The sequence below is a fragment of the Phaenicophaeus curvirostris genome, chromosome Z (assembly GCF_032191515.1).
Source record: "Phaenicophaeus curvirostris isolate KB17595 chromosome Z, BPBGC_Pcur_1.0, whole genome shotgun sequence".
Taxonomy (NCBI): domain Eukaryota; kingdom Metazoa; phylum Chordata; class Aves; order Cuculiformes; family Cuculidae; genus Phaenicophaeus; species Phaenicophaeus curvirostris.
The window spans coordinates 63,817,979-63,845,440 of record NC_091431.1 but is presented as its reverse complement, the minus strand read 5'-3'; the positions used below and the strand labels follow the sequence as shown (position 1 = coordinate 63,845,440).

General features: G+C 38.4%; 1 protein-coding gene across 4 annotated transcripts in view; it reads left to right on the top strand.

The window, feature by feature from the left end:
- Window positions 1-26,989, top strand: part of RAI14 (retinoic acid induced 14) — an 84,232-nt gene extending 57,243 nt beyond the window's left edge. For 2 of the 4 annotated variants that reach the window (XM_069880085.1, XM_069880086.1), the window contains exons 4-17: window positions 7,644-7,732; window positions 9,431-9,495; window positions 12,094-12,151; window positions 12,679-12,749; window positions 14,040-14,146; window positions 16,400-16,578; window positions 17,221-17,249; window positions 18,163-18,249; window positions 19,665-19,722; window positions 20,054-20,172; window positions 20,685-22,211; window positions 22,988-23,137; window positions 24,637-24,702; window positions 24,950-26,989. In XM_069880085.1, the coding sequence (XP_069736186.1) occupies window positions 7,644-7,732; window positions 9,431-9,495; window positions 12,094-12,151; window positions 12,679-12,749; window positions 14,040-14,146; window positions 16,400-16,578; window positions 17,221-17,249; window positions 18,163-18,249; window positions 19,665-19,722; window positions 20,054-20,172; window positions 20,685-22,211; window positions 22,988-23,137; window positions 24,637-24,702; window positions 24,950-25,027 (2,683 nt within the window). In that variant the 3' untranslated portion in view covers window positions 25,028-26,989. Of the gene's footprint in view, window positions 1-7,643; window positions 7,733-9,430; window positions 9,496-12,093; window positions 12,152-12,678; window positions 12,750-14,039; window positions 14,147-16,399; window positions 16,579-17,220; window positions 17,250-18,162; window positions 18,250-18,924; window positions 19,018-19,664; window positions 19,723-20,053; window positions 20,173-20,684; window positions 22,212-22,987; window positions 23,138-24,636; window positions 24,703-24,949 lie in introns of all 4 variants that reach the window. The other 2 variants (XM_069880088.1, XM_069880087.1) reach the window with 2 other exon arrangements.
- Window positions 26,990-27,462: the final 473 nt, after the last annotated feature.

The following is a 27,462-nucleotide window of genomic DNA, read 5'->3' as shown; positions in this document are numbered from 1 at the left end:
GACAGCTGGCTGGTTTTATGTAATTCAGAGGGGAAGTTATTTTGATCTTGATGTGTCCATGGCATCCTCAGTGGTATCACCCTGTGCTAAAAGGATGTTTTGTCAGAAGGCAAAACATTGCATTGAGAGGCTAACTGTGCACTACTTTGGGCTTTAGATGTGGGATTTTTTTTTAAAGGAATTATCTAAAGGCATCTCCGCTGCTTCTCTGAACTTGGCCTTAGAGGCACCGGTGAGACTGCTCTCATTTCTAGGCTCTTTAAGCTTTTTGAGACTTCATTGTTCCTTGTACTGTCTGTTTTCCTATGCTATGACACTAAAAATAAAAGTAGTATTTCAGAACTTCAGACTTTCTGTCAACACCTAGGAGTGCCTCAGAGCTTGCCCTTGGCAGAATCTCTGTTACAATTTGCTGACATTAGTTATTGAGGGCTTAAAAAATGGACATTCTGCAGGAAACTTCATATGATGAATCTAAACTGTGAACACTTACGTTTACAGTTCATGGTACGTAGAAGAAAAGTCTTTATGTTTCAGACTCGAAGTAGGAGTTTCTGGTAATGTGGTGACATTGTTTGCCAAAGAAAACTGTGCCTGAAAATGGAACTGCTGGAACACAACCTGAGAATGAAAAATATAAAGCTTCTGGGGATCCCAGAAATCTCTCTGAAGAGCAGCTGCATGGATATTTTTGCTGAGTTTGAAGGCTAAAATCAGGAGTCTGTAGCTTGCCAGCTCCTGTGTTGCATGATGCAATGGCTTATTTCCTATTAAGAGAACAGCTATTCAGCAGGCTTGCCTTTTATTAATTTCCTATAGCTCGAGGTGTGTATGATTGAAACAAGACTTTTTATGCTATGAGGCAAAGCTGGAAACTTTATATGAAAACTGCATTGTTTGGGGCTTTTTTTTGAAAGCCGTCCCAGAATATATGCTATTGCAGAAGTGGTAGGTAGGGGTTTTGCCAGAAAGTTTTGTGTGTACTGGGGGAGGGCAGATGCCATCTCGTGTTTGCACAGAAGGCAGGCAGGAGAACATAGGCTGTGTGCGTTGCTTCACTTTGTAGTGGCCAGTGTTAAGGGGAAGACAGGGGAAAAAATCTCCCACAGCTCCTAGTAAATCCATACTTGCCTATGTCAGCTTCTTAAAATCTTTGTCTGCCTGCACCTGAGAAGATGTTAGTAGCAGTTCATTGGTTGAATGTCTTAGAAAATCAAGTATTCTGAGTTTTAAGTTTGTAATGGTGCCAAATCTGTCTTGAAAACAAAATGTATTTCCTGTAACTTTTTCCTAAGCTGATTCTGGCACTCTTGTGGCTGCATGCATGTGTGACAAGATCATGACTTGGTCTGCCAGCACTTAATGAAAACCCATATTAATTATGTTTACTTTTAGAAGGGGATAAAATAGAAGCACTGTGAAGCTGTGGCTTTTATTTGTTTAAAAAAAATAGGTAAAAACTGAAGAACTAGTAAGTATTGATAATGGTACCTGTAAATGTGTTATTTTCATTTACAACAGTCTGATTTGCCAAACATCTGGATTGTTCCTCTATTATTAAATTACCTAAGACTTACATCTTCTGAGATATGAGTGACTATCTCTTGATAATGCAGTCAGGGAAAGAAAAAAATTCTGTGACTTTCACAGGGAAACATTCATGGTTTAATGTTAACTTTTAGGTTTAAGGTGAAATTCTACATGCTGTTCCTTCCTTCGTATTGACAAGGCACATGCACCTTTGACTATGTAATGAAACAGTGGAAGGCAGCTTTAGTTTTCAGCTGGTTTTGTTCCCTGTTCGAGCTCACGAGCCATACAGGTACCTACCTACGTGTGCTGATGCATGGAAGAAGCAGGACTGGACTGATGCTACATAGAAATGTAGTGCTTGCTGCAACAATTACTACTGATAGCCCTGTCTGGGTTGGCAGAGAAAGGCAGAAAACATCTGCAGTTTTCAGGCCATTCTGGGACTTTCCCAATCTTTAACTATAAATATGATAATTTTTCTATTAATTAGATTCAGGATGTGTCAAAGTGTTTTGTTTTAAAGGCTTATTTTCATCATTGTCTTTATGCTGATGATATCTCAGACCATGCCCAGGCAAGTAAACTGCGTTCTTTAATTACCAGTAGTAGAGCCATGTGACAGAGAAGACCACACTGAGCTTGCTTCTGAGCAACAGCAGCCACTTCCTTAATGCACAGAATAATCTGCTGCCATGGGACTTACGTCTCTCTCTACTCCAGGTCTGGTCTTAGGCACTCCAGTACTTCTGCCACACACAGATATCCCAAATATCATCTAATGCATTTATTGTTGCTGTTGTAATTGAAGTGGGAATTGAGGCTTTGAAGGATACACTGTAAACTAGGTACAGCCACTAAAATGTGTAAAAACTCAGTGCAGAAAATCACCCAGGTTATCAGTGGGTCTCTTTCTCACCGAGATAGCTGGTGAATTGCCTGTCTGGTGTGGTAGCAGTGAAGCTAGAATATCTTCCATTTCTATAATTTTTTTTCAGTCATCATTACAAAGTCTCCAAGCAGCTCTGTGTCTTTAATTTATTAATCTTGTTGTTTTGTGTGAAGGTATTGGTCGGTTGCAAAACTATAAATCGTCAAGCTATTGGCCCACAAGTCAGACTTTTAAAAAAACCAACAAAGAATTGATGTTGGAAAATGAAGAAGAATGATCTTCCTTGTGGAGGGATGTTTTTACTCATAATAAACCTTGACAATGAATGTTTGTGAGTTCATAGTGTATTTCAAACATTCTTGCACTTAAAATATTTTCAGAGCACTCAGATTAAAATGGCAGAGAACAATAGTATTATATGGCTGCATATGCATTTGATTTTTTTCTGTGTTTGTCATAATAGAAAATAGCAAATACAGTATTCATTTAGCATCCATAATTCAACCATGTTCTTTATTTGCTTTGGATTTTTTTAATGTGTCAGACTGCTCTCAGGCCCTCTGTTTTACAGAGAATTCTAATTTTGCGTCAAAAAACCTCTGCAGTGTGACCTTGCTGAACAGACGTGGAGCCCTGTGATTTGGCATAATTTTTCTGTTCTTTTTTTCCCTGTTTTTGTGTTTTTCACAGATGAAAATTTCCTAGTTAGAGGGTTACTGTCTTAAGTTAAGACTTGACATTTATTTTTTCCTTTTCCACCGCGTTCCACTCTACTTTTGCGGCATTTTCCCTACATGTATGGCCCATCTAGTTGTTTTAAGCCAGCTGTCAAAATAACATTCACTAAGGGGATTGTGCTCAGTTTTGCAGGATGTAGCTCTGCAAATGGTTAAGCAGAGAACCTGGATATGGCAGACCCATGTGCTATTATTAATACCACCTTAGCAAGCTCAGTTAGCTTCATTTTTACTAGTCCGACCTCTAAACATGGATTAATTTGGTTCTTTTATGTGTGGTGAGATGGTTTGTAAAGAAATGTTTTATGTGTGCTACGCAGTGAAAATTACAGCCCTTTTCTGTTTGGGCTTGCCTGTCTGGTATTTAAATAATTTCTGGAGCACTCATTTGCAGGCTTTTAGCAAAGACCAGCTTTAGCTCAGCTCTGGTGCTCTGTCTGTCAGATACTGAAGAAGTCTTCATTCCCTAGATAGCATGGCTTTATAATCAAAATGTAGAAAAGGTCCTTTGCCCTGAATAGAGGACGGGATTGTTTAGGACAGTTTTAAGTGCTTCACGAGCTGACATCTCCTACCTGTAGGAAATGTGCTGTTTAAAATTAGTTCAGGGATGTCATGCACAGCTGTCCTTGCTCTTCTGTCACCAAGCATTCATAAAAAGCATCTGGAATGTGTTGCCCAGGGAAGTTGTGGATGCTCTATTCCTGGAGATGTTCAAGGCCAGGTTGGATGGAGCTTTGAGCAACCTGATCTAGTGAGATGTCCCTGCCCATGGCAGGGGGGTTGGAACTGGATGATATTTAAGGTCCTTTCCAACCCAAACCATTCTATGATTCTATGATCTCTCTGTCAATTAATTTGAAAAATGTTATTTGAATAACATTTCTGGTCAGGAAATTTGAGGTCCTGACAAGACTTTGAGGTGATAGTTTTGTAGATCTTCACCAGCTGATCCCTAAGCTGATGCAATTGTTTTGCTTCTACTCTTAAGGCCTACTTACTGCAGCTGGGCTTTGTGTTCCTCCCAAAGAGCATAACTTTTACTTTATCTTGTTAAGGACTGTGTTGTTAGGAGACCTCAATGTTCCCAGTAGGGAAAAGCTGTGTCAACCAGCAGATCTTTATCAGCTATCGCAGAGGTGGTTCTCAGATGTTGACTTGCTTCATTTCTGGATCCACTGCACTGAAAGATCTGGAGACAATAATAACAAAACATCCTGCCCCTCAGGAAGAACAGAAGTGTTTTACAGCAATAAAAGAAAACTATCTCAAATCAGTTCAGGCTGGGATATCAAGATGTGTCTCTGGTAGTAACAGGCTTATCTGTTGTGAAGGGAAAATGTTGTAGTGGGATTTTAGGCTGAATGGGAATCCATCCCTCAGTGTGGCCCTTGCTCCAAATCAAGCCTTACATTTTTGTTTTTGTTTGCCTAAGCCATTGCACAACCAGGAAGCGGGAGGAAAAGTTGTTTGCTTTCATATCAAGGGAAATTTATTCATGAAGGATGCAAGTAAAAATGCTTAAGGCTTCCAGATGGTGAGAACTCCAGTGTTTGGAAACCTGCAGCTTTTGCCTCAAATATTTTGGGAAAGTTTACATAGCTTGTAAAGAATTATTCTGTACTGAAATGAGTGTCTATAGGCTTTGTTTCAAGAGCCTCCCTTGCTGCAAGGGAGCCCTCAGTACCTTCTACTAAAGTGTTTGGTTGTTTTGGGTTCTTTCTTTAAAAAGTGAAAGGAAAAAGAAAAAGATGGGGGGCTATTAACTTTAAAATTACTTAGAATTACTGCTTAAGGGGAAGGTTTTGCCCAGCACTCGGTAAATACTGTCGCTTAAATATGCCTGGTTTAGGTTCATCACAGTCTGGACTCATTTTTCTCTCTTGAACAGGGCTAATGTCCTAGTAAGCCAGTTCAGTTTACTAAACCAGCAGCTAACTCTCCCCCATGCCCCTCTCAGTTGCTTCTAGTTTATTAAGAAAAAATATCTCACTACAAGGTTATGTGAGAGATGATAGCAGTTCAAGGACGTAGGGAAGGGACACAAAGCAAGCATTAGGGAGGGAGCTGTAGCTGCCCAGTGCTATTTGACTTAGGTCACTGTACAGATGACTGAGAGTGAAACCTTATCATCCTCTCTCTTTACAGACTCTCCACATAGCTTATGTATTTTTTTTTTTTCCTCATTAGATCTTTACATCCTTCCCACATACTCTCGCATCTTTCTTGCCACCTGTGCTGCTTAGAGAAGATGTTTCTTTCATCTCTTCGATTTGGAAGGAGCAATATTTTTAATCGGGCTTTTCTTACTTGAAAATATTTTTGCCTGTGTGAAACAAAGCATCTTAGTGTGTGACAACTTGTTGAGATTTGTCAGAGGAATTGTTTGCATTGATGGGTCTGATGTGTTCACAGGTGCATAGCCTGAAAGGAGTTAAGTTTTTCTTCTCTTTGGTACTTCACTTGCAATCTGATTTTACCTAAATAAAACTTATTTTGCACTTGCGTATTCGTGTTGCATTTGGCACCATCCTACACAGCCTGCCCATAAAAACTCAGTGTTCCAGACTTAGCCAGGTAATTATTATTCAGGTATTTATTATTCCTAGGAATATTGTCAAATGTAAGTGAGCTGAGCCAAGTGCATGCTTCACAGCCTTCGTAAGATTTTTGTGACTTTTTTTGTATTGTGTGTCTACACAAATGCACCTGAGAGTATCCAGTATTTACTGGTATGTTGCTGAATTAGAGGTGCTGGAATTTGTCAGAGTCCTTCTGTGACCCTTCTCCAGCCATTTTCCCAGAGCCTGAGAAACTTCTTCTTCTGAAGAAGAATGTTTACAAAACTTTGTATTGGTCACCAAGTACATGAAGTTTTGATTCTGAATGGCTTGAAAACAGCCAGCGACAGTGCTTTTTATACTTTTGGAAGTGTTAACTCTTCAGTTTTATGGCAGTAGTAAGCATGAGGATGAGCACACAGGATATTTTTGTATTTGCAGAAAATGGTTTGAAGTGTAACCACTGCCTGTCTGTCATTTGCAGTCAGCAGCAGCCAGTGTGGTAGGAGCCCTTGTAGTTACTGTCCTTGATAGAGTACTCTGTTCCAGGAGCTCTCCTCTTTTCATTAATTCTCCCCCTTTTGCCAGATCTTGTCTGTAGGTCGTTTTTTCTGCTTAGTTTTCAAGAAGTCTGCAAAGAAGTCTAGGGCTTAAAGAAACACAGTTTACATACTATGTGCCAGAAATATCTGTTTCATTCCTGCCTGGTATTGCCAGTTTCCCTGGTTAGCAGGCTGAACTTTCAGTGTTAGTTTTAGCATTTAAAGGAAGCAGTTGTTAAAAATGTAAACAGCAGTTTAAATACTACTTAAATACAGTAGTTGGTGTGGCTGCATGATTTGTGATGTTCCCTTTAGATTCCAGGGGAAAATCCCCTTAACACAGGGTTACATGATGTTGAAAATCGACGTCTCCTGTAAAAGACATCAGAAAACATCCCAGGAATACTAGCTTTTTCAGTTTGGGGCATGCTGAAGGCCCCAACTTTTAACATGCAATTTAATAGTAATTGGAAGTGTTTTGTCTTGACTTTGTTTTTCACATTACTCTCACTGGAAAACAGCTCTGTATATCAAGCTAATATTAGTTGGACCCATGGGGAAGGCGGTGTGTTTGCCTGTACTGTGACTGTGTCTTGAGACTCGCCAGTGTTGGCCTGGTATGCATCAGGAGGACATGAGCTTACCTGTTTTCAGTAGCTTTTCCTTTATTTCCCAGCAAAATTAAGTCAGCAGCACATGTATAGGACCACTTCTGTGAATCTTAGGGTGCCAAGGATTTAAAACACGAACTTTCAGCTGTAAAAAGGCTTGAATTCTTTGTTTTGTTCTGTAATTATCTTTGGTAACTGATGCTGTTGAGTTCATCCTGCATGGTGTGGTTGCTGTTTCGTACTGTTCAAATAAGTAGGGGATTGAGGTGGAAAGCCAAGCCAAAAATTTTAGAAATAAATCTCTAGCAGAATCTTACAAATATCTTGTAGGTGTGATTTCTTTGGGTGATATTCGCAAATGCTAACAGTTTTGGGGTTTTTTTCCTCCTCTAAGTGGAAAAAGGTGAATTCTGTAAAGGACAGTACAGAAGCACAATTTGATTTAATTTCATTTAGGAGCTGAATCAGCTTTTAGAGGAGCTAAATTGTGTCCCCTGAAAGGACTAGAATGACTAGAGTAAAGACAGTAATTGCAAATGTTTTCTTCATTGGTGTGGGTTAATGAGACGCAGCCTGTGTAAAAGTATGGCTGCAAAAATTTTGTGAATGTGCCTTCTCACTTTCAGAGCTATTATCTTCTTGGGAGGCAGTGGAGGAATGCCAAAAGATGTAAGGACAGGGAGGGGAGAACTTGCCAATACTTAGTTTGTGAGTGAAAGAGAATTGAAGTCTTAATAACAGAGAAGTGACATGTAAATGCTGTCTTCCAGTTTTCACCTGGCAGCCACCAAAGGGCATGTGGAGTGCCTCAGGGTCATGCTGACGCATGGTGCAGATGTGACAGCCCAAGATGGTGCAGGTATGTCTCTGTGAATCTACATGTGTACCATACTCAGTTTGCCTATATAGTTCTTGATGTGCAGGCTGCAACTACAGTTTTTACAACATTGCTTTTCCCCACACTCTGTTTAGCAGTTGCAACACTTGCAGATTTAGGCATACCTACTTTCTGACATTGAATTTGGATTCTAAAGTCCTTCTTTTGCACTGATACCATAAATGTCACCATTTATAGTAGACTCCAGATGGAAAACAGTTGCTCAGTTTTTTTTTTATTTTTTAGTTAAAAAAAGATCCCCCTCCCCCAATTCTTTTTGCTAACTTGATTTGAGAGTTTGTGTAGGTTAAAGCAAGATCGTTAGTGTTACTTTTATATATACCCAAACTATTAGCCTCATTAGCCTTACAGGAGTTGCAGTCAGGCATTTCCTCAGGATTACAACGTACTGAAAAGAGCTGAGAGTTAAGCATGCTGTTTCAGCCCTGTAAAGTCCTATGCTTGATTACGGCTGCACCAGGAGAATGATGGGAGCTGAATTTGAAGCTGGCAAACACTTCCTAATAGATTTTAGTTGACATATCTGTGGAATCTGTGCCCCGCATTTTCTCTGGCTAGCAGAGTCACCCAAATGAGCTATCAGCATTCTGTCTCTCCTCTAATGATCTGTAAATGTTGGGCTCAAGGGTTCTGTTTTGGCCACCAACTGCAGCCTGAAGAAATTTCTGTCATACGTGGAAATTACTTGCTTCTATAAGGAAGTGTCTGTGGTCCTGGAAGAAGCATTCAAATTCTACATAATGATAAGAAAATACACGTACCTGATACAGACTGCTATTCAGACTTCATATTTCGTCTTGCCTGAAGATTTATTAGTTGTTTGGATAATAAGAGGTTTCCTGCTCTCACTTGAGTGTGTTGACCCGGTATTCATTAGGGAAAGCCTTGTCTGTAATAGTCACATTATTTACAGTGAGCTTCTACTGTCATAAGTGCCATAAATCTCATCACCTTCTTTTCTTAATTACCTAGATAATCTTTTGCTGTCTTTTCTCTTCAACTTTTCAGATGCCCTTTAAGATGAAACTAGAGGGGTGGCTGCAGTCTTTCTTCATAAATCCGTAGTCAGTAAATCACTGTTTTGCATACCTATGTATGAGCTCACAGATGACTAAATAAATTAACAGAAAAGGAAATCTGTGAGATGCAAGCTAAAGCAGGCCTGTATTCTGAGCCCTCTTCTATATGCACTCCATGGATGATACAAATTCTTTGTACTGGTAGCTGGTGAATTTGGCTTGTTTTACTCTTGGTGCTGGATTCTTTTTTCGTTGCCAGATGGAAGAAATCATGAAGACACTTGACAGACATCTGTCTGCAAGGGAAGCTGAGTAACATAGGAAAATTGGTTTTTAAGAAGTAAACATAACTGCACAATCTTAGTCTTAATTCTGCCAAGGTATAGTCTGACGTAATGTTTGTGGCATTCCTTTATATAAAGGTAGACATTAAGATTATTGTTACCTGCCTGAAAAACAGTCTGTCATAAAGATATTCTGTTCAATGTCAGATTTTGTTTTATTTCCTCTAGCCTTATTTTTCATGTGTTGTGATAGGAACAAGGTGGGTAATTCAAAATTTTGCCTTTGTCATGGAAGAGTTTATTCTTGTGCTTTGGCATGATTGAATACTTAATTTGCTTTGCTCTTATTCATTCAGGGCACAGCGCTTTACATCTTGCAGCAAAGAACAGCCACCCTGATTGCATTAAGAGGTTACTTCAGGTAAAGTAAAAATTAAGTTAATGTTGATTTTTTCCAAGTTTTCCCTTTGTTCCTGTAGCTTGGCCCAACTGGATATTGAGATAATTCCTCCTAATAATCTGTATCACACTTCTATACTGTTGTCCTGTCTATTGCAATCAAGAGAGGTGCTGGAGTTTTAGACCTTTTAGGCACTGTGACTGAATGATAGAAAACAGTGTGGTATCTGCCCTAAGTGGTGTAGAAGTTGAGTTTTCCATGTGAAGCTGATACAGCAAGGCTGGGTTTCAAGCAGGCTGCAGCTTCTAACTTCCTGTGTTTTGTCAGTGTGATTGGATGGCTTGGAAGTACATGGGTTAGGGGGTATAGATGTAGAGGATTTTTTACTTGGGGGCGATTTTGATATTGTTCCACTGGAATGCATTTTGTCTGTTGTTGACTGTAGAAATGTCTGTCACGTTTAAAGTCAAAGAGAGAAGAAACTGAAGTAGTTCAGATGATGAAAGTATGGAAATACTCAAATTCTCTGTGAAGTGAGGCAAAGGACAGTGAGAGGTTAGAAAAGGAGAAGAAAGGAAGGGGAAAGAAAATATAAAGAAAAGTGAAGATAAAGAGAAGATTCTTGTGGTGTTGAGGCTGAAGATGTGTATTAGTAAGCAAATCCACCTTGACTTCGTTTCAGAATGCCAGATGAGTTTTGGTAGAGGTGATCAGAGCAATAGCATGTATTTTTAGGAGTTTGGAGTTACCAGTAAGACTGTGTCTTAGGCTGCAGGTGAATAATAACCCTGCTTGAGCACAGGGTTAGAGAAAGGGAATGGATCCCAACCTCTAAATTGCTTTTCTCTGATTACCTCAGGGCTCTCCAGTTGACCTGTGACTGTGTCAATATCTCAAACAATATTATGTCCAGTTTCACTGGTTCCCACCTCCATATTCATTGCAAGCTGATGGCCCTGTTCTTCCACACCTGGAAAGGGTTATCATTACTCACTGAGGCTCCCCTCTTCGGGATTTCATTGTGAATATCTGCCACGTGTAATGCAAACCCATTTGCAGCATAAACAGTGACATCAAGCTGTCACTGGTGGTATCACATGCAGCAGCATGATCAGCTCGGCAACTAGATGTGTGTTTGACACCAAATATGCCACTTGGTCACTAACCAGCTACAACCAGAGAGTGCTTTTGTTGATATTTTTGCTAGTTTTATTACAATGTGCATATTTCTAAATATAGTCATACGTGCAAACCCATTGGTAATATGCTCCGATGATTCAAGCTCTTTGGATTGCCTGCTTGCTTCTGAGGACAGGATTTAAGATATAAACTGTACATGTGAGGAATGTGTAATCTTCACGTGCTGGAGCTGAATTAACAGAGGCCAAGTAACTATTTACATAGGCAGAACCTTGACATTTTTTTTATGGAATGTGGTAATCTGTGTGAACCTGATTTCCTGTAAAATCGTAGAAGTGTTGGAGGCAGCGCTGTATTTGAAAGTCAAAAGCTTTCTATTGTCTGGTTTGTAGAAGCCAGTTATTTCAGGGTTATATCTTCTCATGTCCAAAGAACAACAACAAAGCTGATAAAGGTTCTGGAGCAGAAGTCTTATGACGAGCAGTTAAGGGAACTGGGGTTGTTTAATCTGGAGAAGAGGAGGCTGAGGGGAGGCATCGCTCTCTCCAATTAACTGAAAGGAAGTTGTAGTAAGGTGAGTGTTAAATCTCCTTCCCCAAATAACAAGCAATAGGACAAGAGGGAATGGTATCAAGTTGTGCCAGGGGAGGTTCAGACTGGATATTAGTAAAATTTTGTTTACAAAAAGAGTGGTCAAGCACTGAGACACGCTGCCTCCCTACGGAAGTGGTGGAGTGTCCGTCCCTAGAGGTGTCAAAAAGACCTGTAGATGTAGCACTTCAGGACATGGTTTAGTAGGCGTGGTGGTGTTGGGCTGACATTTTGACTTGATGATCTTAGAGCTCTTTTCTAACCAAAATAATTCTGTGATTCTATGATTCTCTTTCTTTGCTGTAAACCAAAAGTAAATTTTTCTGTGCCAAAACAAGTCTTGACAAAGATTTGAAATTTTATTTTATTTTTTATTTATTTATTACTTGAAGTCCAGAGTGATCTGTAGTAGCTGGTGGCTTTAATAACACAAAATATAACTGGATTGATGGAGTTCTAGTTTTTACAATGCAAATGAAGCCTTATTGCCTTTGACAGAAATAATGCAAGACTAACTTTCTTAGGATGTGGTTGCTTTAGCTCTTACTGTAATGTAAAAAAAAAAATTCTGGTGCTTTTCTGGGGCAAAGAAGAGGCTTTCTTTCCTCTTATTTCCTAATTTAAATTGTTCCAAAACTGTAACACTTTTTAGGGATCTCTTTCACCCTGAGTATTGCCTATGGCTTCAGTATAAGCTGGTACCAGGACTGAAGAGAATAGATTGGTAAAGAGGAAAGCTGTGCCTTTCTTCAGTATTATTTCCTGGAACTGCTTGTAAAACTTTTCTCAAGGGTAATCAGCGCTCTGTCCTTAGCATCAAACATGTTTTATTTCCTTGGTGTTTCTCTAATTGCCTTTTTTTCCCCTTTTCCTTATTGAACTGTGCAGAATAAATGTCCAGCAGACAGCTCTGACAATTCTGGGAAAACAGCTTTACATTATGCAGGTAACCTCTTTGTTTAAAGCTTGTACTATTTATTTTGTCATGTGCTGATATTCAGCCTGGTAGAGATTCTTGGGTTCTAATTATATAACTCTGATAACTCTGCTTGATGATTTACAAAGTGCAGGTGCTTTTTTAGATAAATATTGTAAGTTTTGAATTGCAGTTAATTATGGTTAATACGTGTGACTTGCACACTTGGAAGTACAGAGCCATTGGAATACTTAAGGTTGATTTTTACTTCATTCTTTAAAGCTGGTATCTTGTACCTATTTGGACTATGAATATTGGTTGTATTTCTGTATACGACTTGTTGTTCATCCTTTTAGTCTTTTTCTCCTTCTTTCTTAAAACAGAGAAATGAAAGTTGAATTTATTTTCTTGGACCCCACTGTAATGCTGCTGGTTTGCAAGTGGCAGTGTGGAACAGAAATTTTGAAAACGGGATTTAATTTGACTTCAATTCAATGCTTGTCTCTATTTATTTATTTATTTACTTGTTTATTTATTTGTTTATTTATTTATTTTAGCTGCATGTGGTTGTCTTCAGGCAGTTCAACTTCTGTGTGAACACAAATGTCCGATTAACATAAAAGATATGGTACGTAGCTCTTCTGCTGTTGTGTACTTCGGATACTTGGGAGCTTTTAGCGCTCTTCACTCCAGTTAACTTCAGGTGCAGCAGTTCAAAGCAGTAGTATGCTTATATTTCTTCTTGTGTTGGTGGAGGAGGTTCTTTTTGCAGTGCCATAGCAGAAATGGGGAGGTACTTCACAATCTAATACAATAGTGGCAGGATTTGCTTCCTGATTGTTACGTTAAGGCATTGGTCTAAGTAGCTCAGTTACGATATACTGAAAACATGATAAATGTTTCCATTGACTCTAGTAGGCTTTGGAAAAGGCACATTGTATGGCCACATGCTGTGAAATGCTCACAAAGCTCAGCCAGTGCATGGTAAATGCATGATGAGGAGAAAAAAAATATACTTGATATAGTCTAAAGGGACAGGGACGCTTCAGTCACTATTATGAAATATCTACAACTAATCAGGTCTGGTTTGGGGAATGATGCAACTGCCTGCTAGGAAACCCTCTGATGACAGGGACCTGGAAGAAATGAGGCACAAAAAGGAGGGGGGCGGTGGCGGTGTGTGTGAAACAAGGCATAAAAGTATTTAAACTTGTTTGGTATGGTTTTGACTTGGATCTATCTCCTTCTTATCTGTTCTTTCTAATAAAACAATCTGTCACAGAGGTTAGACCTAAAATTTCATCAGGTGCATTTTAGAGGCAGAAAAGGGTTGTTCAGTAGAAGGCTGAAAAATGTCATCAGCTACGTCATTGCTGATCATAAGGAAGAGGGAGCCAGGCAGCCTCAGTGGTGCCTGACAAAATGATGGCAAGTAAAGGTCAGACTTTGAGTAGTGGACCTAATTGGTTAAGTACTAAGAAAAAAAATAATCTCGCCATGAAGGTGGAACTGGTACCCAGAGACATCATGGTGTCTCTGCCTCTGGAGATGCTTAAAGCTTGACTGGACAAGTCTCTGAGAATTGTACTGTAACTTGAGGCTTGCCTAGCTTTGCATTGAGAGCAAAGGGGGAGAAACCCGAGATGACCTCTAAAGCTGTTTCCCAAACAAGTTAGTCTGTGATTATATGAAATGTATTTTTGCCTTGACTTAGTTAAAATTATCATTTTTATTGTGTAGCTACTTGAAGGTATTGGGTAGTTGCAAAATCATCATGTTACAGCATTAAGTAACAAAGGGAGTGCCACCAGGAAAAAGCATATATAGAAATAAAGTTCATAACTGACCTTTAAATCTCAAAGTGGTATTTGTGTATGGATGGATTATTGTTCATAGATTTTTTTCAATGCATTCCCAGGATGGGAACATACCTCTGTTGCTTGCAGTACAAAGTGGTCATATGGAAGTTTGCAAATACCTTCTGGATCATGGAGCGGATGTCAACACCAGGGATAAAAATGGAAGGTACAGCAAGTTAACATGTTAATTCTTCCCCAAGGCTGACTGTCACATGAAGCTTTCTTCTCAAATTCTTCCCAAAATAGTTGTTTTTAGGTGAAATCGTGCCTTCTGTACTACACAGTGTGTCCTTATGGTTGAGAAGGCTTACAGAATTCTGCCTAGAGGGAAAGGAGAAACAAACTATGCAACTATAAAACTAGATGTGCCTGTCAGATTTCCCTTGGGCTATCAGTGCAGTCAATCCCCCTTTTAAATCCTCCCTACAAGAATCTGATTGATGGCACTTACCCACACATCACTTTGTACACATCCCTCTTCTAAATGCTGCTCTCTTTTTTTTGGCATGGGTTAGTTTCTGCAAATTGAATCCTCAAGCTATTACTTGGGAATGAAATCTGTGGAGGATTCTTTTTTTTTGTCCCATAATGCAGCCAGAGCAGCAAGAAAAAAATACAGTAAAGCTATATAGCAGAAAAACTATCATCTTAGAAGGTGCTATTTGTTGCATGATTAGATAGTGTCTAAGACTTGTTTTTAAACAGCAGCATCCTTATAGTGAAAAACACTTCTTTTAATGATACTGATGAATATCAAGTCTTTGAAAATTTTGGACCGTTTTATAAATGGTTGGTTAAACTGTGATGGTGAAGCAGGATGTTGAGAAGACTTAGAAGGGACACCTGATAGCAGTCTTGAGCGTTATATGTGACACAATGCTCCTGTTGTTCTTTGGCAACACCTGGGATGATAAGACTTGGCCCTAACTTGTTTTTTATTAGTCCAAAGTGTATTAGCACATTTTGTTTTAAGTTGTCTGAAGAAAAGCCCTTGGTTTTGATTAGTTTGTATTACCTTATCGGTGCTTTGAACCTGAGGTACTGCCCACTCTGGGACCCCTACCTCCCTCTCACTCTCTTACTGTTTAATCAACAGACAGTGTTAAGAGTTTCTAGTTTAATTGAATGAAGGTATTGCAATTTTTTATTTTCTTTTCTTTTAAGGAAGTATTGTGTGTAGAAGCAAGAAAATGGTAATTTGATAACTTGGATTATAACTTTTTACTTCTTGCTTTCCTTCCGGTGAGGAGACTGACTGCTCCTGCATCTCACATTCACAAAAGTGGTTAAGTTTTTACTGAAAAAGGAGAAGCCTTATTGGGAGACAAAGGGGATGACCTTTGAAAATGGCATCGCCAATTTCCTGTCTTATTTAATGTTTTGATGATCTAAAACCATCTGTGTGATTCTGAAGGTCTTGTCTAAGTTGCCACTTCAAACTACCTTTTAGGACAGTACCACTTTTTATGTCAGCACAACAGCCATCACTTCTACAGGGCTCACTCATTACAGGGATTATGTTTAATTCATCAGTGAAATGATTGTCTTAGTATCTAGCAAATATTGCCACCGTAGTAACTTTTCAGTTTCATATCTGCACTGAGGAATGTGTTTGCCGGTGACCTTGACCAACCTATTAGGCATGTTTTCATGTTGAGATTATGCCCAAGCAGGAAATCACTATAAGACCATGCTTGAAAGATGGAGTTTACTGTGTGTTAGTAATGATTCTGTACTCCTCTTATGACCCCTTCAAGTAATTGAGGAAAACAGATATAACCTGTTAAGAAAACACTCCTTCTGTATGCTGCCCTTACTCTAAGATCTGGAGCTGTCTAGCTTCCCTCTGTTGGAGACGGAATCAATTGTGCTCTAATGGACTTCCTGGGTGTTTTTTTTTAAACTGAGGGTAGATCAGGATTTGAGGTTGAACGCATGTCTCAGTCTCACTGAAGAGTTTTGAGATTTGTTTGGGTTTTTGGTTTAAATCTGTGTCTGTTTTGTCTTCAAAGCAACATGTGAAGGAAAGCAGCAATGAAATAAATACTTTCATATTGCACCACTGCTTGCAGAGCTGTAATTGAAATGCGGCGGTGAGATTTGATAGTCTGATTTTATCCTGCAGCAATTTCTATGAATCTTCTCTTAGCATCTGGAACCCAATTTTTAAAATGGTTTGAGGCCTGTGCAAAGCATGCCAGGTCTTTGCAGAAGGTCCAGCTGAGGGGAAGAGGAGGAGGGGCAGCAGGTTTTTGTAAGGAGAAACAACAGTTATATATATGTGTCTATACACATGATGGTAAGATCTTGGACTTTATTGCACAATAACTGTCATACCTTTTTTCCTGAAAAAAATGAGCTGCCACTTAAAGAGTACACTCATGAAACTTACTCTGTGTGTTGTGTTTGTTTTGTCCAGAACTCCTTTGATGATGGCTTGTGAAGCAGGTAGCCTTAATATGGTGGAAGCCTTTCTTAGTAAAGGTGCAGATGTCAGTTTGGTGGATGCCTTTGGACAGAATGCTGTGCATTACTCCAAGCTCTCTGAAAATATAGGGGTCCAGAATCTCCTGTCATCAAAGTTATCTCAGGGTGTGGGTAAGTAAGAGATGCCAGTCTGCAGTTTGTCACTGCTTGAACTGGCTACACGCATGTTTAGCAATGAACAAATTTACTTTTTAAGGTAGCCTGAAAAGTTTCAAAAGTCATCTTCAAGATGGTCTTCCTGAGGCTTCCCAAAACCAAGAAAATGTGATGATGTGATCTTTGCTGTAGATGGTAATATATAAGGAGGTGTTTTGGAGAAAAAAAAGATAAGCTGATGTAGCAGCATCATGAAGGATCTTGCAGACAATTTGGAACAGATCCCTTTTTTATTATGTGAAAAAGTGAGTGGAACATACAGCTCCTTAGTAGAAGGGTTGGAGAAGGAACTAATGCAGGCAGATGATTTTATGGTCAAACTAAGATGCGTTTCTAAAATAGGAAGGTAGTGTGCAAGACCATAATAGAGTAAGAATTGTCATGATGCTTCAAATTTTATCTCATTATGATACCCAAAAAGGAAGGATATGGTTTAAATAGTATTTGGAAATTGAAGTATATTTCTTAGATTTCAGGCAGGAATTCAAAAACCAGACAAAGATGATGTGGAAAGTAGAGCTGAAAGGTAGACTAGGAATGGCAAATAACTTCTTCTTTGATAGTTGTTCTTAATTCCATTTCTTTTCTGTTTCACAGATACAAAGTCACCGACAAAAGCAAAGCAGGTATTTACTCTTTTGGCTTTAAAAATACTCAGGTAACTGACATGACATAGAGTACTAGTAAATGTCACTATGAGATGCACTACTCTAATGTGAAAGGGTTTTGTTACTTATTTAAGAAATGTGTTTCAAGAACATCACTTTTAGACTTGGCTTCTTTCTGTAACAGCAGCCAGTGCCCTCAGCAAGAAAAGGAAGGAGGGGGCATGTGTGTGTGTATGAGCATGTGGAAGATAGACTGCTTGGATTTCGGACTCCCTATCACATTAAACTATAGAGAAGTTCATCTAGAAAAGTCCCCTGTTTCCAGAATATATAATTGAAGTTTATCACTGATTATGTCTTACTGGAGAACCCCAACTATGAGAAATCCAGCAGATTTGGGCAATTAAATTAGGTTCTTATATTTTTTATTTAGTGTTGTATCTTGGAGTGCATGTAGATCCTGTAGACCTGCTGGTGGTTGGAAAGGTGGCTGGGCAAGGGTGTAATGCATTGGTTCATTCCCTCTCTAAGTAGATAGGTGGGTTTTTCAGGGAGGTTGGGCAGAAGCTGGTGGAGAGGAAAGGTGGTAGCTGTTGAGAATGGCATGACTGGACTGTATATGAATGGAAGAATTTAATATCACTAGAGCTAAAACCTATTGTCAGCTTCTGCTTTTTCACTAAATCTTGTTTGTTTTCACTGAAGCATGGATTACAAGAGGGGAGATTCTTATTGCCAGGCATGTTTAGTATCTTTGTGTTTGTAGAGATGTAGTCTTTGCATAGAAAAAAATAAAGCACTGCATGATCTGCTAAAATTGATATTAATGTGGGTTTTCATTTATTTATTTATTTTTAGTTTAAAAAAAACTTGCTTAGACTTTACTAACCAAACTAACAAACCTACCTTTTCTGGCTGGTGAAACTTTCAGCATGATCAAGGCTCTAAATTAAGTTCAGAAAGAAGTGGAACTGCAAAAAAACGCAAAGCCCCACCTCCTCCTGTCAGTCCTACTCAGGTAAAGAAAAGACCAATTTTGAGATGCTTGCAGGGGGTGGAAAGAATTTTGAACACTGTGGATGATGTGGGCTGGATTTGCTCTGTCACTGTTAGTTTATATGCCTGTCTTACTATGAGTACTTGTCCTGACATTAGGGTGGTACCATGAGAGCATGTGTTGGTTAGGTTAACTAAGCAAAATTGCTTGAAATACGTAATGGTCTAAGATAAAACCATAAAAATGTAACTGTTCAATTGCTGCTTCCATCTAAAGTTGAAGGTGTCTCAGTTTTGATGACTTCCATTAGTAAATAATGATGTGTATTCTAATTATATATATATATAAAATGTACACATTGTTATGTACAATATACATATGACAGTAAAATACTTAAATAGATTTATATAGTATCAAAATGCAGTTTAACAGATGGGTTTAATGTTAAGTTGGAATGTTACCTGTATAACAGATACAGTGAATATGTACTAATGACTCAGAAGAGCACATAATAATTATATCTTTTCTTTGAAAGTAAGCTAGAGTTGTAACTTACACTAGTGCAGGGAAAAGTACTCTTTAATATGTGTGTGTGTGTATATATATATATAAGTATAGGATATATAGGTACGTGTTAGAGAGGTGGTTATATGTACAAGTACACATACATACCTATTTATGTAAAATCTTTCACAGCTTAGCAATTTGTCTTCTCTACACTCATCAACTTCAACTTCCATGACTGGGAAGGGGCAGGCTTTCTTTGCTGATCAAGTATGCAAAGGATCAGTTTTCTGTTCTTATGAATTAGAGAAAAGCAGTGTGGTGTCTTAATCCGTTTGCTGACTGCAGAGCCTTCTGTTAATTAATAAGCTGAGTTTTAGGGACAAAAAGAAGTCCAAATATATTTCAATGTAAATTATAAAGCAAGTGTGGATTACTTTGTTTACTGAATATGTAAATAGATTTAGTCATAAATTAGTTTTATATTTAGGAATATGGTTATGAAAGTAACTCCTAACACTTTGAGAGCTCATTAACCAGTACCAGTGAAGTGCATGGCATTCTGCAGTGTTAAAAGTAGAATCTCTTTCACTGGAAGACATCAAGGAAATGACTGAGTGTGTTCTGTCTGGTCTTTTCCTTATAGTATTGAAGTATTGCTGCTATCTATCGTATCGGCTGCAGCCTTCCAAACTATTGATGAGGTAGTTGCCCATGTTTCATTAATATTTAATGAGAATTGGGCAATGGAACTTGAATGGCTATGGCGGATTTTAAAATACTGTCTACATGCTACAATTAAACAAGACCCTAGAAATACGCTTTGCCAGGCTTTATCCAGCAAGATCTATACTGTCTGTACTACTCTTTGGTGAACTGTCCACATTTATATCTGCTTTCTGTGAAACTATTTTCTTTTGATGTTTCAACAGGAAGAAATCAGCTCCTTGCATCAAGATAATAAAGACAGAATGAGTGACAGCACGACAGGTATACAGTAACACTTAATCCTTATTTTTTCATTTGGCTAGGTAGTTCAGGTGATGTGAAATATTGAAATCTGGTCAGAAATCCTCTGTGCCTTTCGACTTAGAGTGTGAGACACTAAGTATTGGGAGTGATGCTTTGTAATTTTGCTAGCAAGTCAAAACTTACTGCTTCTGTTGGATGACCTAACACATTTTTTGAGAAAGAGTTTCTAGAAACAGTTATCATGCTCACTACATTTAGTGGTTATGGGAACAAACTGTTTAATTTTAAATATTTGAGTAACTAACCTGCTAGCACTTCAGCTTTTTTAAACCCTTTTTTTTCTCCCAAGGTGCTGATAGTTTATTGGGTGTGAGTTCTGAAGCTGACCAGCAAGATCTACTTCTGTTGATGCAAGCAAAAATTGCTTCTTTGACATTGCACAATAAGGAGCTGCAGGACAAGTTACAGGTGGCATATTTTGTGCTTTCCCAGCACTCTTTTAATCTGCTAGCAGAATAAAGAGCTGCTTACTGTTTTAAAGAGATGTATTGTGAAGATAATTTAATGAGCTTGCTGGTGGTAAGATCATGGAAACACTCAGCCCCAAAGGATTAAATCAGTGTTCTGATCTTCTCACTTTTCCCATAAATTACTGAATAACTTTGTTTATTATTGTAACCACATTCTAAAAGATATTGTTAACAGTTATGTTAGCAGAATTTCAATTTGCATAGCTTTGGTTATTAGCGTAGGGAGATCAGCCCAGACTTTCAGAGGAGCTTGGCACCTAACTGCCTTCTCTCACTGTATATGACTAAATAGGAGCAGCTGGGTTTTGAATTTTTCTAAAACTTTTCCATGGTGCTTTAATTTTCTGTCTCTGTGGGATGTGGCAAGATTTCCTTGCTTACTCTATTCTAAAAAATATAATCATGTACTTCGTTGTTACTGTGCAATTGTTTGGGTTTCTTTTTGCACAGGAAAGAACACCTAAAGAAGTGGATTCACCCACAGAATCTTATCATTCAGTCCAAACAGAGTTGGAGCAAACAGCGGATCAACAAAATGAGTTCTCAGCTCAGGAGCTGAAGTCTCCGTTAAACACCACCCAAGTTCAAGACAAGTTGGCAAGTCTCAGTGAAGTAAAAGAGAAGTACCTTCAGGAAGACTTAAAGGGTGTGCAGAGGAAGTTAGAGAATTCTGAAGCCAAAAGAAAGCACCCAGAAGCTCAGGTCCAGTCTAGAGTTCCAGAAACAGATCATTTAAATAGCACAGGCATTTCAGAAAATGGATCTGATCTTAATGTGAAGTTCCAAGAAACTCAAAACAGGTATGAGGAAGCTGTGAAAGGGGTATTAAATATACAGAGGCAGGGGAAGCTGAGTCTTGTTTCCTCTGAAAGTGAAGAAAATGGTTCTGATCTGAGTAGGTTGCGGGTTACATGTGGAGAAGTTGAAATGCTTAAGCAAGAATTGAGGAGAGCGTTAGAGGAAAGTGAAAGGCAAAAAGAGAAAGTGAGAGAGCTACAGAACAAGTTTGAAGAAAGGGAGCAGAACGGGGCAAACAAATTGTCTATGGAAGAATGTGAGGAAATGAAGAATTCATATTGTTCAGTTATTGATAACATTAATCAAGAAAAAGCATTGTTGATTGAGAGATACAAAGAAGGACAAGAGGAAATTAAAAGGCTACAGGACAAGCTGTCAAATCAGACGCAGTTGGAATGTAGTGGTGGAGCTGGAGAAATGAAAGATGCAATGCACGGAATGGTAGATGAGCTCAACAGACAACTTAGCGAATTGTCTTATTTGTACAAAGAAGCACAGATGGAGCTCGAAGACTATAAGAAGAGAAAAACTCCAGATGATATAGCTTTGGACTACATTCCTAGAGATGAACATGAGAAACTGATGCAGTTAACAAATTCTTTGAAATACAAAGCAGAGAATGAGTTATCAGAAATTAAATCCCAGTACACAAAAGTACTAGATGAAACAGAAGAACTAAAGCAGCTGCTAGATGCTCAGAAACAAAACTCTTTGCCAATTTCTGAACACCATCAGGTGATGAATGCCCTCAGAAATACTGTAAAGGAAATGGAAAAAGAAATAAATGAGCTCAAAGCTCTGCTGGACAACAAGGAAAGTGAAGTAAGAAACTTACAGAAGGAACTACTGGAAGAAAAAGCTGCAATTAATGAGGCAATGGTACCCAAGGCTACATATGAAAAGCTCCAGTCATCTCTAGAGGGTGAAGTTAGTATTTTGTCATCCAAACTGAAGGATGCAATTCAAGAGAAGGAAAATGTGTCCTTTGATGTTATGCAACTGAGAAATGAAGTTTTGCACTTGAAAGAAGAGAAAGAAGGTATGCATAGTTTGCTTGAAGCAAAGGAGCGGGAGATGACTGGTCTTCACCAAAAGTACCAACAAGCTCAGGAAGATCTTCTTGAAATGAAAAGGTATTCTGAAAGCTCATCAAAACTAGAAGAAGATAAAGATAAAAAGGTTAGTGATTCACAAGAGTGGAGAGGCATTTCATGAGTTCAGACTGCAAAACATGTTGGATGGTGCATGGGTGACCAAATAGATGATATGTCAAGTGCAACAGAGTGGAGTAACTTTTGAGTGCATTTGCCCATCTGAAAATTCAAATATCAAAGTTGAAGTAGTTTTCAGTATCTTTATCTTTACAATTGGTTTACGCCCCTCATGGAGATCTTTCAATTTACCTCTTTAACTTCTGCTTAGATTGGGTTTGCACTATTCAGGCAACTGAAGTTAAAGAAGTGAGGTTTACAGCAGGAAAAGATCCCAGAGGAAACAAGAAAATAAAAGAGCAGAAAGGAGCAAAAATTCACTCTTCTCATATTACTTACATCATCTCAGCCTTGGCATGACTTGATTATTTTTCCTTTGTAGCTACTGTACCTGTCACTACAAATTTCTTTATGAAAAGCTATGTATTTTGCTAGCTGTGAATAGCTGGCCTATGTTTATCTTGTGTTCAGCAGCAGTATTTGCAAAGGTGGCAACTGCAGTCCTTGTTTGTAAATATTGCCGGCTTCCAGAACAAGGGATGTGTTTGAAGGGACTGGACTAGGAGGGAGGATAGAGAAGCATTGTAGTCCTTTGCTAGCATGATGTCTGTGTTCATTGAGTTTATTTACATCTTGGTTTTCTCCATTTCTTTATATTTAAGTAAAAATTACCCCAAGAGGAAACCTACAAGAACACTATCTGCTTTGCAGCTTTTCATGTAAACCTATTTTTTGCCTCCCTAGATCAATGAAATGTCCAAGGAAGTTTGCAAATTAAAAGAAGCACTGAACAGCCTTTCTCAGCTTTCGTACTCAACCAGTCCCCCAAAAAGACAAAGTCAGCAGCTGGAGGCATTACAACAACAAGTGAAGCAGTTGCAGAACCAACTGACTGTAAGTGTGGTAATTTGTAAACCCACCAATATTCCTAGCTCTCCAAAGATATGCATGCCATTCTTCAGTATGCCTTGTTGAAAATGGAGCACAGTCAGATGAGTAAGTACAATGAAAGGAACTTTCATCAGGGAAATCCTCTAATTTCTCTGAAACATTTAGGAATCTGCAAGTCACAAATTGTTCTTTTAGATGTAGCCTAACTAAAGGAAGCTGTTTTCCCCAATACATTTCCTCAGAACAATAGTGGAACAAAGTTGCTGTACTTGTATTGGAATGTAGTGATCAGAACTACTGCTGAGACCCTGATTTGAGAAAAATATGGCTGGTTTGCAGTGGATTTGTATGTTATCTCAAGAACATTCATCAGCTGAAGTGTATTTGTGTTTTTAAGCTAAAATAAGTTTGACTTTCTGGAAGAAAGTAGTCACTGAAGCCATAAAATTTCAAACCAAACAAATCCATCTGTTTATAGGAAAGTTTGTTCTCTGAAATTCTGAACAGCTTGAAAATATTTTTTTTAATGGAGTTTGTGCATGAAAGGTGGAATTCTCTGAGCTGGGTTGAGTCACATTTGCTATTTCAAAGAGCTTGCCTGTCCAAAGGAGCACTGTAATTCACTGCTGAGTGTGAAAAGAAGGTACTGTCCACCAGAGGCCTTTGTTGAGAGCTCTAGAGTAGTTCTGGTAGCATTATCTGGTGTTTGCTTCCCTACCTTCCCCAGAAGGCAGAAAGAAGAGTCAGTATACATATAGGCCAGAAGAATTCCCATAAGTGGGGAGGAATAAGTAGGCAGACTCCTTCTTGTCTGTGTCAATGCCCAGACTACTTCTTATCACAGTCCAAGTTTGAAAGGAACTTTCATTTTCCACTGCCTAAGCAGTGTAAGGTGCAAAGATATGCAACACGTTAGTACGGTGGGTATGATTTAAAACAGATCTGAAGAATTCTTTCTTCCCTGTTGGCTAACTTTGCTAACAGTTTCATGTTTATTTGGAAATACGGCTTCTGGGATGTGGGAGTGTGTGATTGTAAAAGAGGAGGTTGGCTTTTCTTGTTTGAATATGTAGTGATTAACTGACCTTTGTAAGCACCTCCTCTTCCCTGAGAAGGTATTAGTTGACGGATGGGTCACTGAGTTCAGGGAAGAGCTTAGTTAGGTCTAATTTATCAGAATATTGTTGGCTTTTCTCGATTCTGGTTGCTGATAAGCTCGGGAGTATGTGCTTATCCCACATCTTTGCAGTTCATTGCTTGTTATAGCTAATGTCATCTCACCAACTTCTGTACTGGGATGGGTAGAATTACAGTGTTTCTGTGGACCATGCTTCCAAGCAAATTGTTTTGGATGCCTTGTGGCAAGACACTGTCTGAGCTGGTTTTCTGTGCATACATAAGACTATGTTTTGTAATTCCCCAGAGCACTCTAAATCTAGTTGGGGAGTTCTGAATTCAACAGTTCTGAATGCTCTGTGACTTTCTGCTTAACTATTTTCTAGGAAACAAAGAAACAACATCAGGAAGTTGTCTCGGTTTACAGGATGCATCTTCTCTATGCCGTGCAGGTATGGTTGTATATTGTCAGTTACACAGTGTTGGTATTTTAATGAAGGATGTTTCTTCTGCACTTTTAATAAGAACTTTGTTCCAAGGAATCCTACCCAAAAGGTATGGTTATGTAAGCACAAATTTAATGCTGCTTCCTTTTGGGAAATTGATGTAATTACTATGCCTCAAAAATAGTTTGTAGATCTTAAAGAGTAGAGAGGTGTTTGCAGTCATTCATCTTTTCTTCTTTCTCCCCTTTTCTAGGGACAAATGGATGAAGATGTCCAGAAAGTGCTTAAACAAATTTTATTGATGTGCAAAAGCCAATCACAGAAAAAGTAAACAAAAAAAGCCAAGGAAAACTCCACATTTTTATTAATCCCTTTACGGGTGTTTATCTAGATTTGCCTTAACACAAGATTTAAAATAGGCAATTTGCTGCTTTTATGTTATTGTGTTGTTTGTGAGGTGGATTTGTTTGTTTTTATACCACTTCCCATGTGCATTTGTATGTGCAGTAACTAAACACATGCCTGCTTTTCATATCCAAAATGCAGGCATGTTCTTCAGACTTTTTACTTCCACTACTCCCATGTCATGTTTACCCTGACAGTACTTTCTACCTTTCTCCAACAGAGGGAGGTTAATCTAGAGGAAAGCACTCACTTTTACCTGAGTAAAGGTGAAATTCTCCATGAGGTCTTCTCTACTGTTTATAAGCTGCATCTTATTATTGGGGATAAACTTAGTTGCTTGATGTAGTACACTCAGATTCCTGACATTTTGCCATTTGCAGTCTTTGGCAGAGCAGAAGTGAGCCTTGCAGCAGTGAGCAGAAGTCAATATTTATGCAAAGCCAGAACATCAAACAGCTACAATTCTTAGTGTAATATTACTTAAGATTAACACACCATACAGTAGGTGTCCCAACCCATCCAATGCACTGAGTACACAAAAATCACACCATGCTTCATAGTTTCCTTAAACTGCCTGGAATGACACCATTTCAAAAGGTAAAACAATTAGCTTATCCAAGTTCTGTACAAAGCAGTACAGAAATATTTGTATAAACAACCCTTTATGATAGGTTTAGCTATCTATGCAAGCGTTGGCCATGAAGCTCAGGAACAAAACCAGAACATATACTTTAGACAAGGGATTCTAGTGAACACAGGATGTTTACAGTGAATGGCAATGCCTCATGCTTCTAACCTCACTTTTGTAAAGATCTTCTCTTCAGTATATTTTTATTGGCCCTCTAATGAATTCTTTTGTAACTAAACCATTTTTTCTACGTAATGTTTGCATTAACCTTATTAACAAATATTTTTAGGTAATCATGTTTTAGAGAGGTTCTTTTTATACCCCCAAGTATTCAGTAATAGCAAAGCATAGTGAAGTGTTTTTAATGAGTTAAAGATCTGTACAGAATAGTAGACCTGTATTGTCAGTGTGTTCTGAAGCAGTGAAGTGCAAAATGCAATTCAGCCTGCTGTTTCAAAAAATGTAGAAATGATAGGTAGAGAACAGCAAAAGGTGTCAGAATTTCTACTGTCTTTTCTACAGGCCAGGGGGATCAGTAAAGCCTTTGTCAGCACTTTTAAATTTAGAAGTCAAATAAAAATGTCTATTGTGGTATAATATGAAACAATGGAAAAATATTTCTAAGCACACACTGCACTTGAGGCTACAACCATTCTAACTAGCTTGCAGCTTCACTATGGTATTTGTTTTATTCCCATTAGTGGATGTGTCTCTAATAGGGAAATCTTCCAGAGCTATGTAATCTATGAAGTTTATATAGAGTCAGTCATAATATGACAAGAGTCAGCAGTGCCTCAGGCTGACTGGACTCATAGTGCACTTACATCAGATAATTCCTAACCCTGGTGAAACTAAAATGGAATTTAAAAGCAAAAAGACAAATCACACCTTTGCATCAGTTAGACCTTGGTGTTACTTTTCTTGGGCGGTTTAACTAATGCCTGTTAATTTTGAACAGTATTTTGTAGTTAGATGGTTTTGAAAATGCTCCAAAGAAATGTGAAAAGAATTTTGCTGCAGCACTTCAGAATGAACAACAAGATTTTAAGCATGCTAATGCTGCAAAGTGTAAAACTTGATGAACCATTTTGTAGGTTGCCTGGTAGATTTAGTTTCCTACTTTATTTTGATTTGTATATTTATTACTATTATCTTTGTGGAATATTGAAAATTATATACTATGGCATAGCAAGTTTCTTTATATGTAATTTACAAGAAGTTTCCTTATGCAGCAAATAAACTATTTCAAGTTTTTACATCTTTATTGGTTTTGTGCCTTTATTTAGTTTTTGTATTGCGGGAAATCTCACTATGCTGTTTTAATGTAGTGCAAATGTTCTGTATCTTATATTTTGATAGCTGTTAAATGTACCAGATTTTCCCTCCCTGAAACTACAACTTGATTATTGATTTTCTTGATCTGTCAGGTAGAATAGAATCCACTCCAAAACCATTTCTCTCATGGTCAGCCTGCTAGAGGTAATTCAGTTTCCTCATTTGCCAAGAGATGCATTCCAACAAAGTTTGTAACCTACTTTACAACAGTAGTACAGACAGCTGAGTTTCCACAATTTTTCAAAACTGCCGTTCTCTATCACTTAGCACTTCATGCACAGAACGATAGTGAAAGTATATATATGTGTGTATATAGAATCACGAGGTTGGAAAAGACCTCTTGGATCATCGAGTCCAACCTTTCCTATCTGCCACCGAACCATGTCCCTGAGCACCTT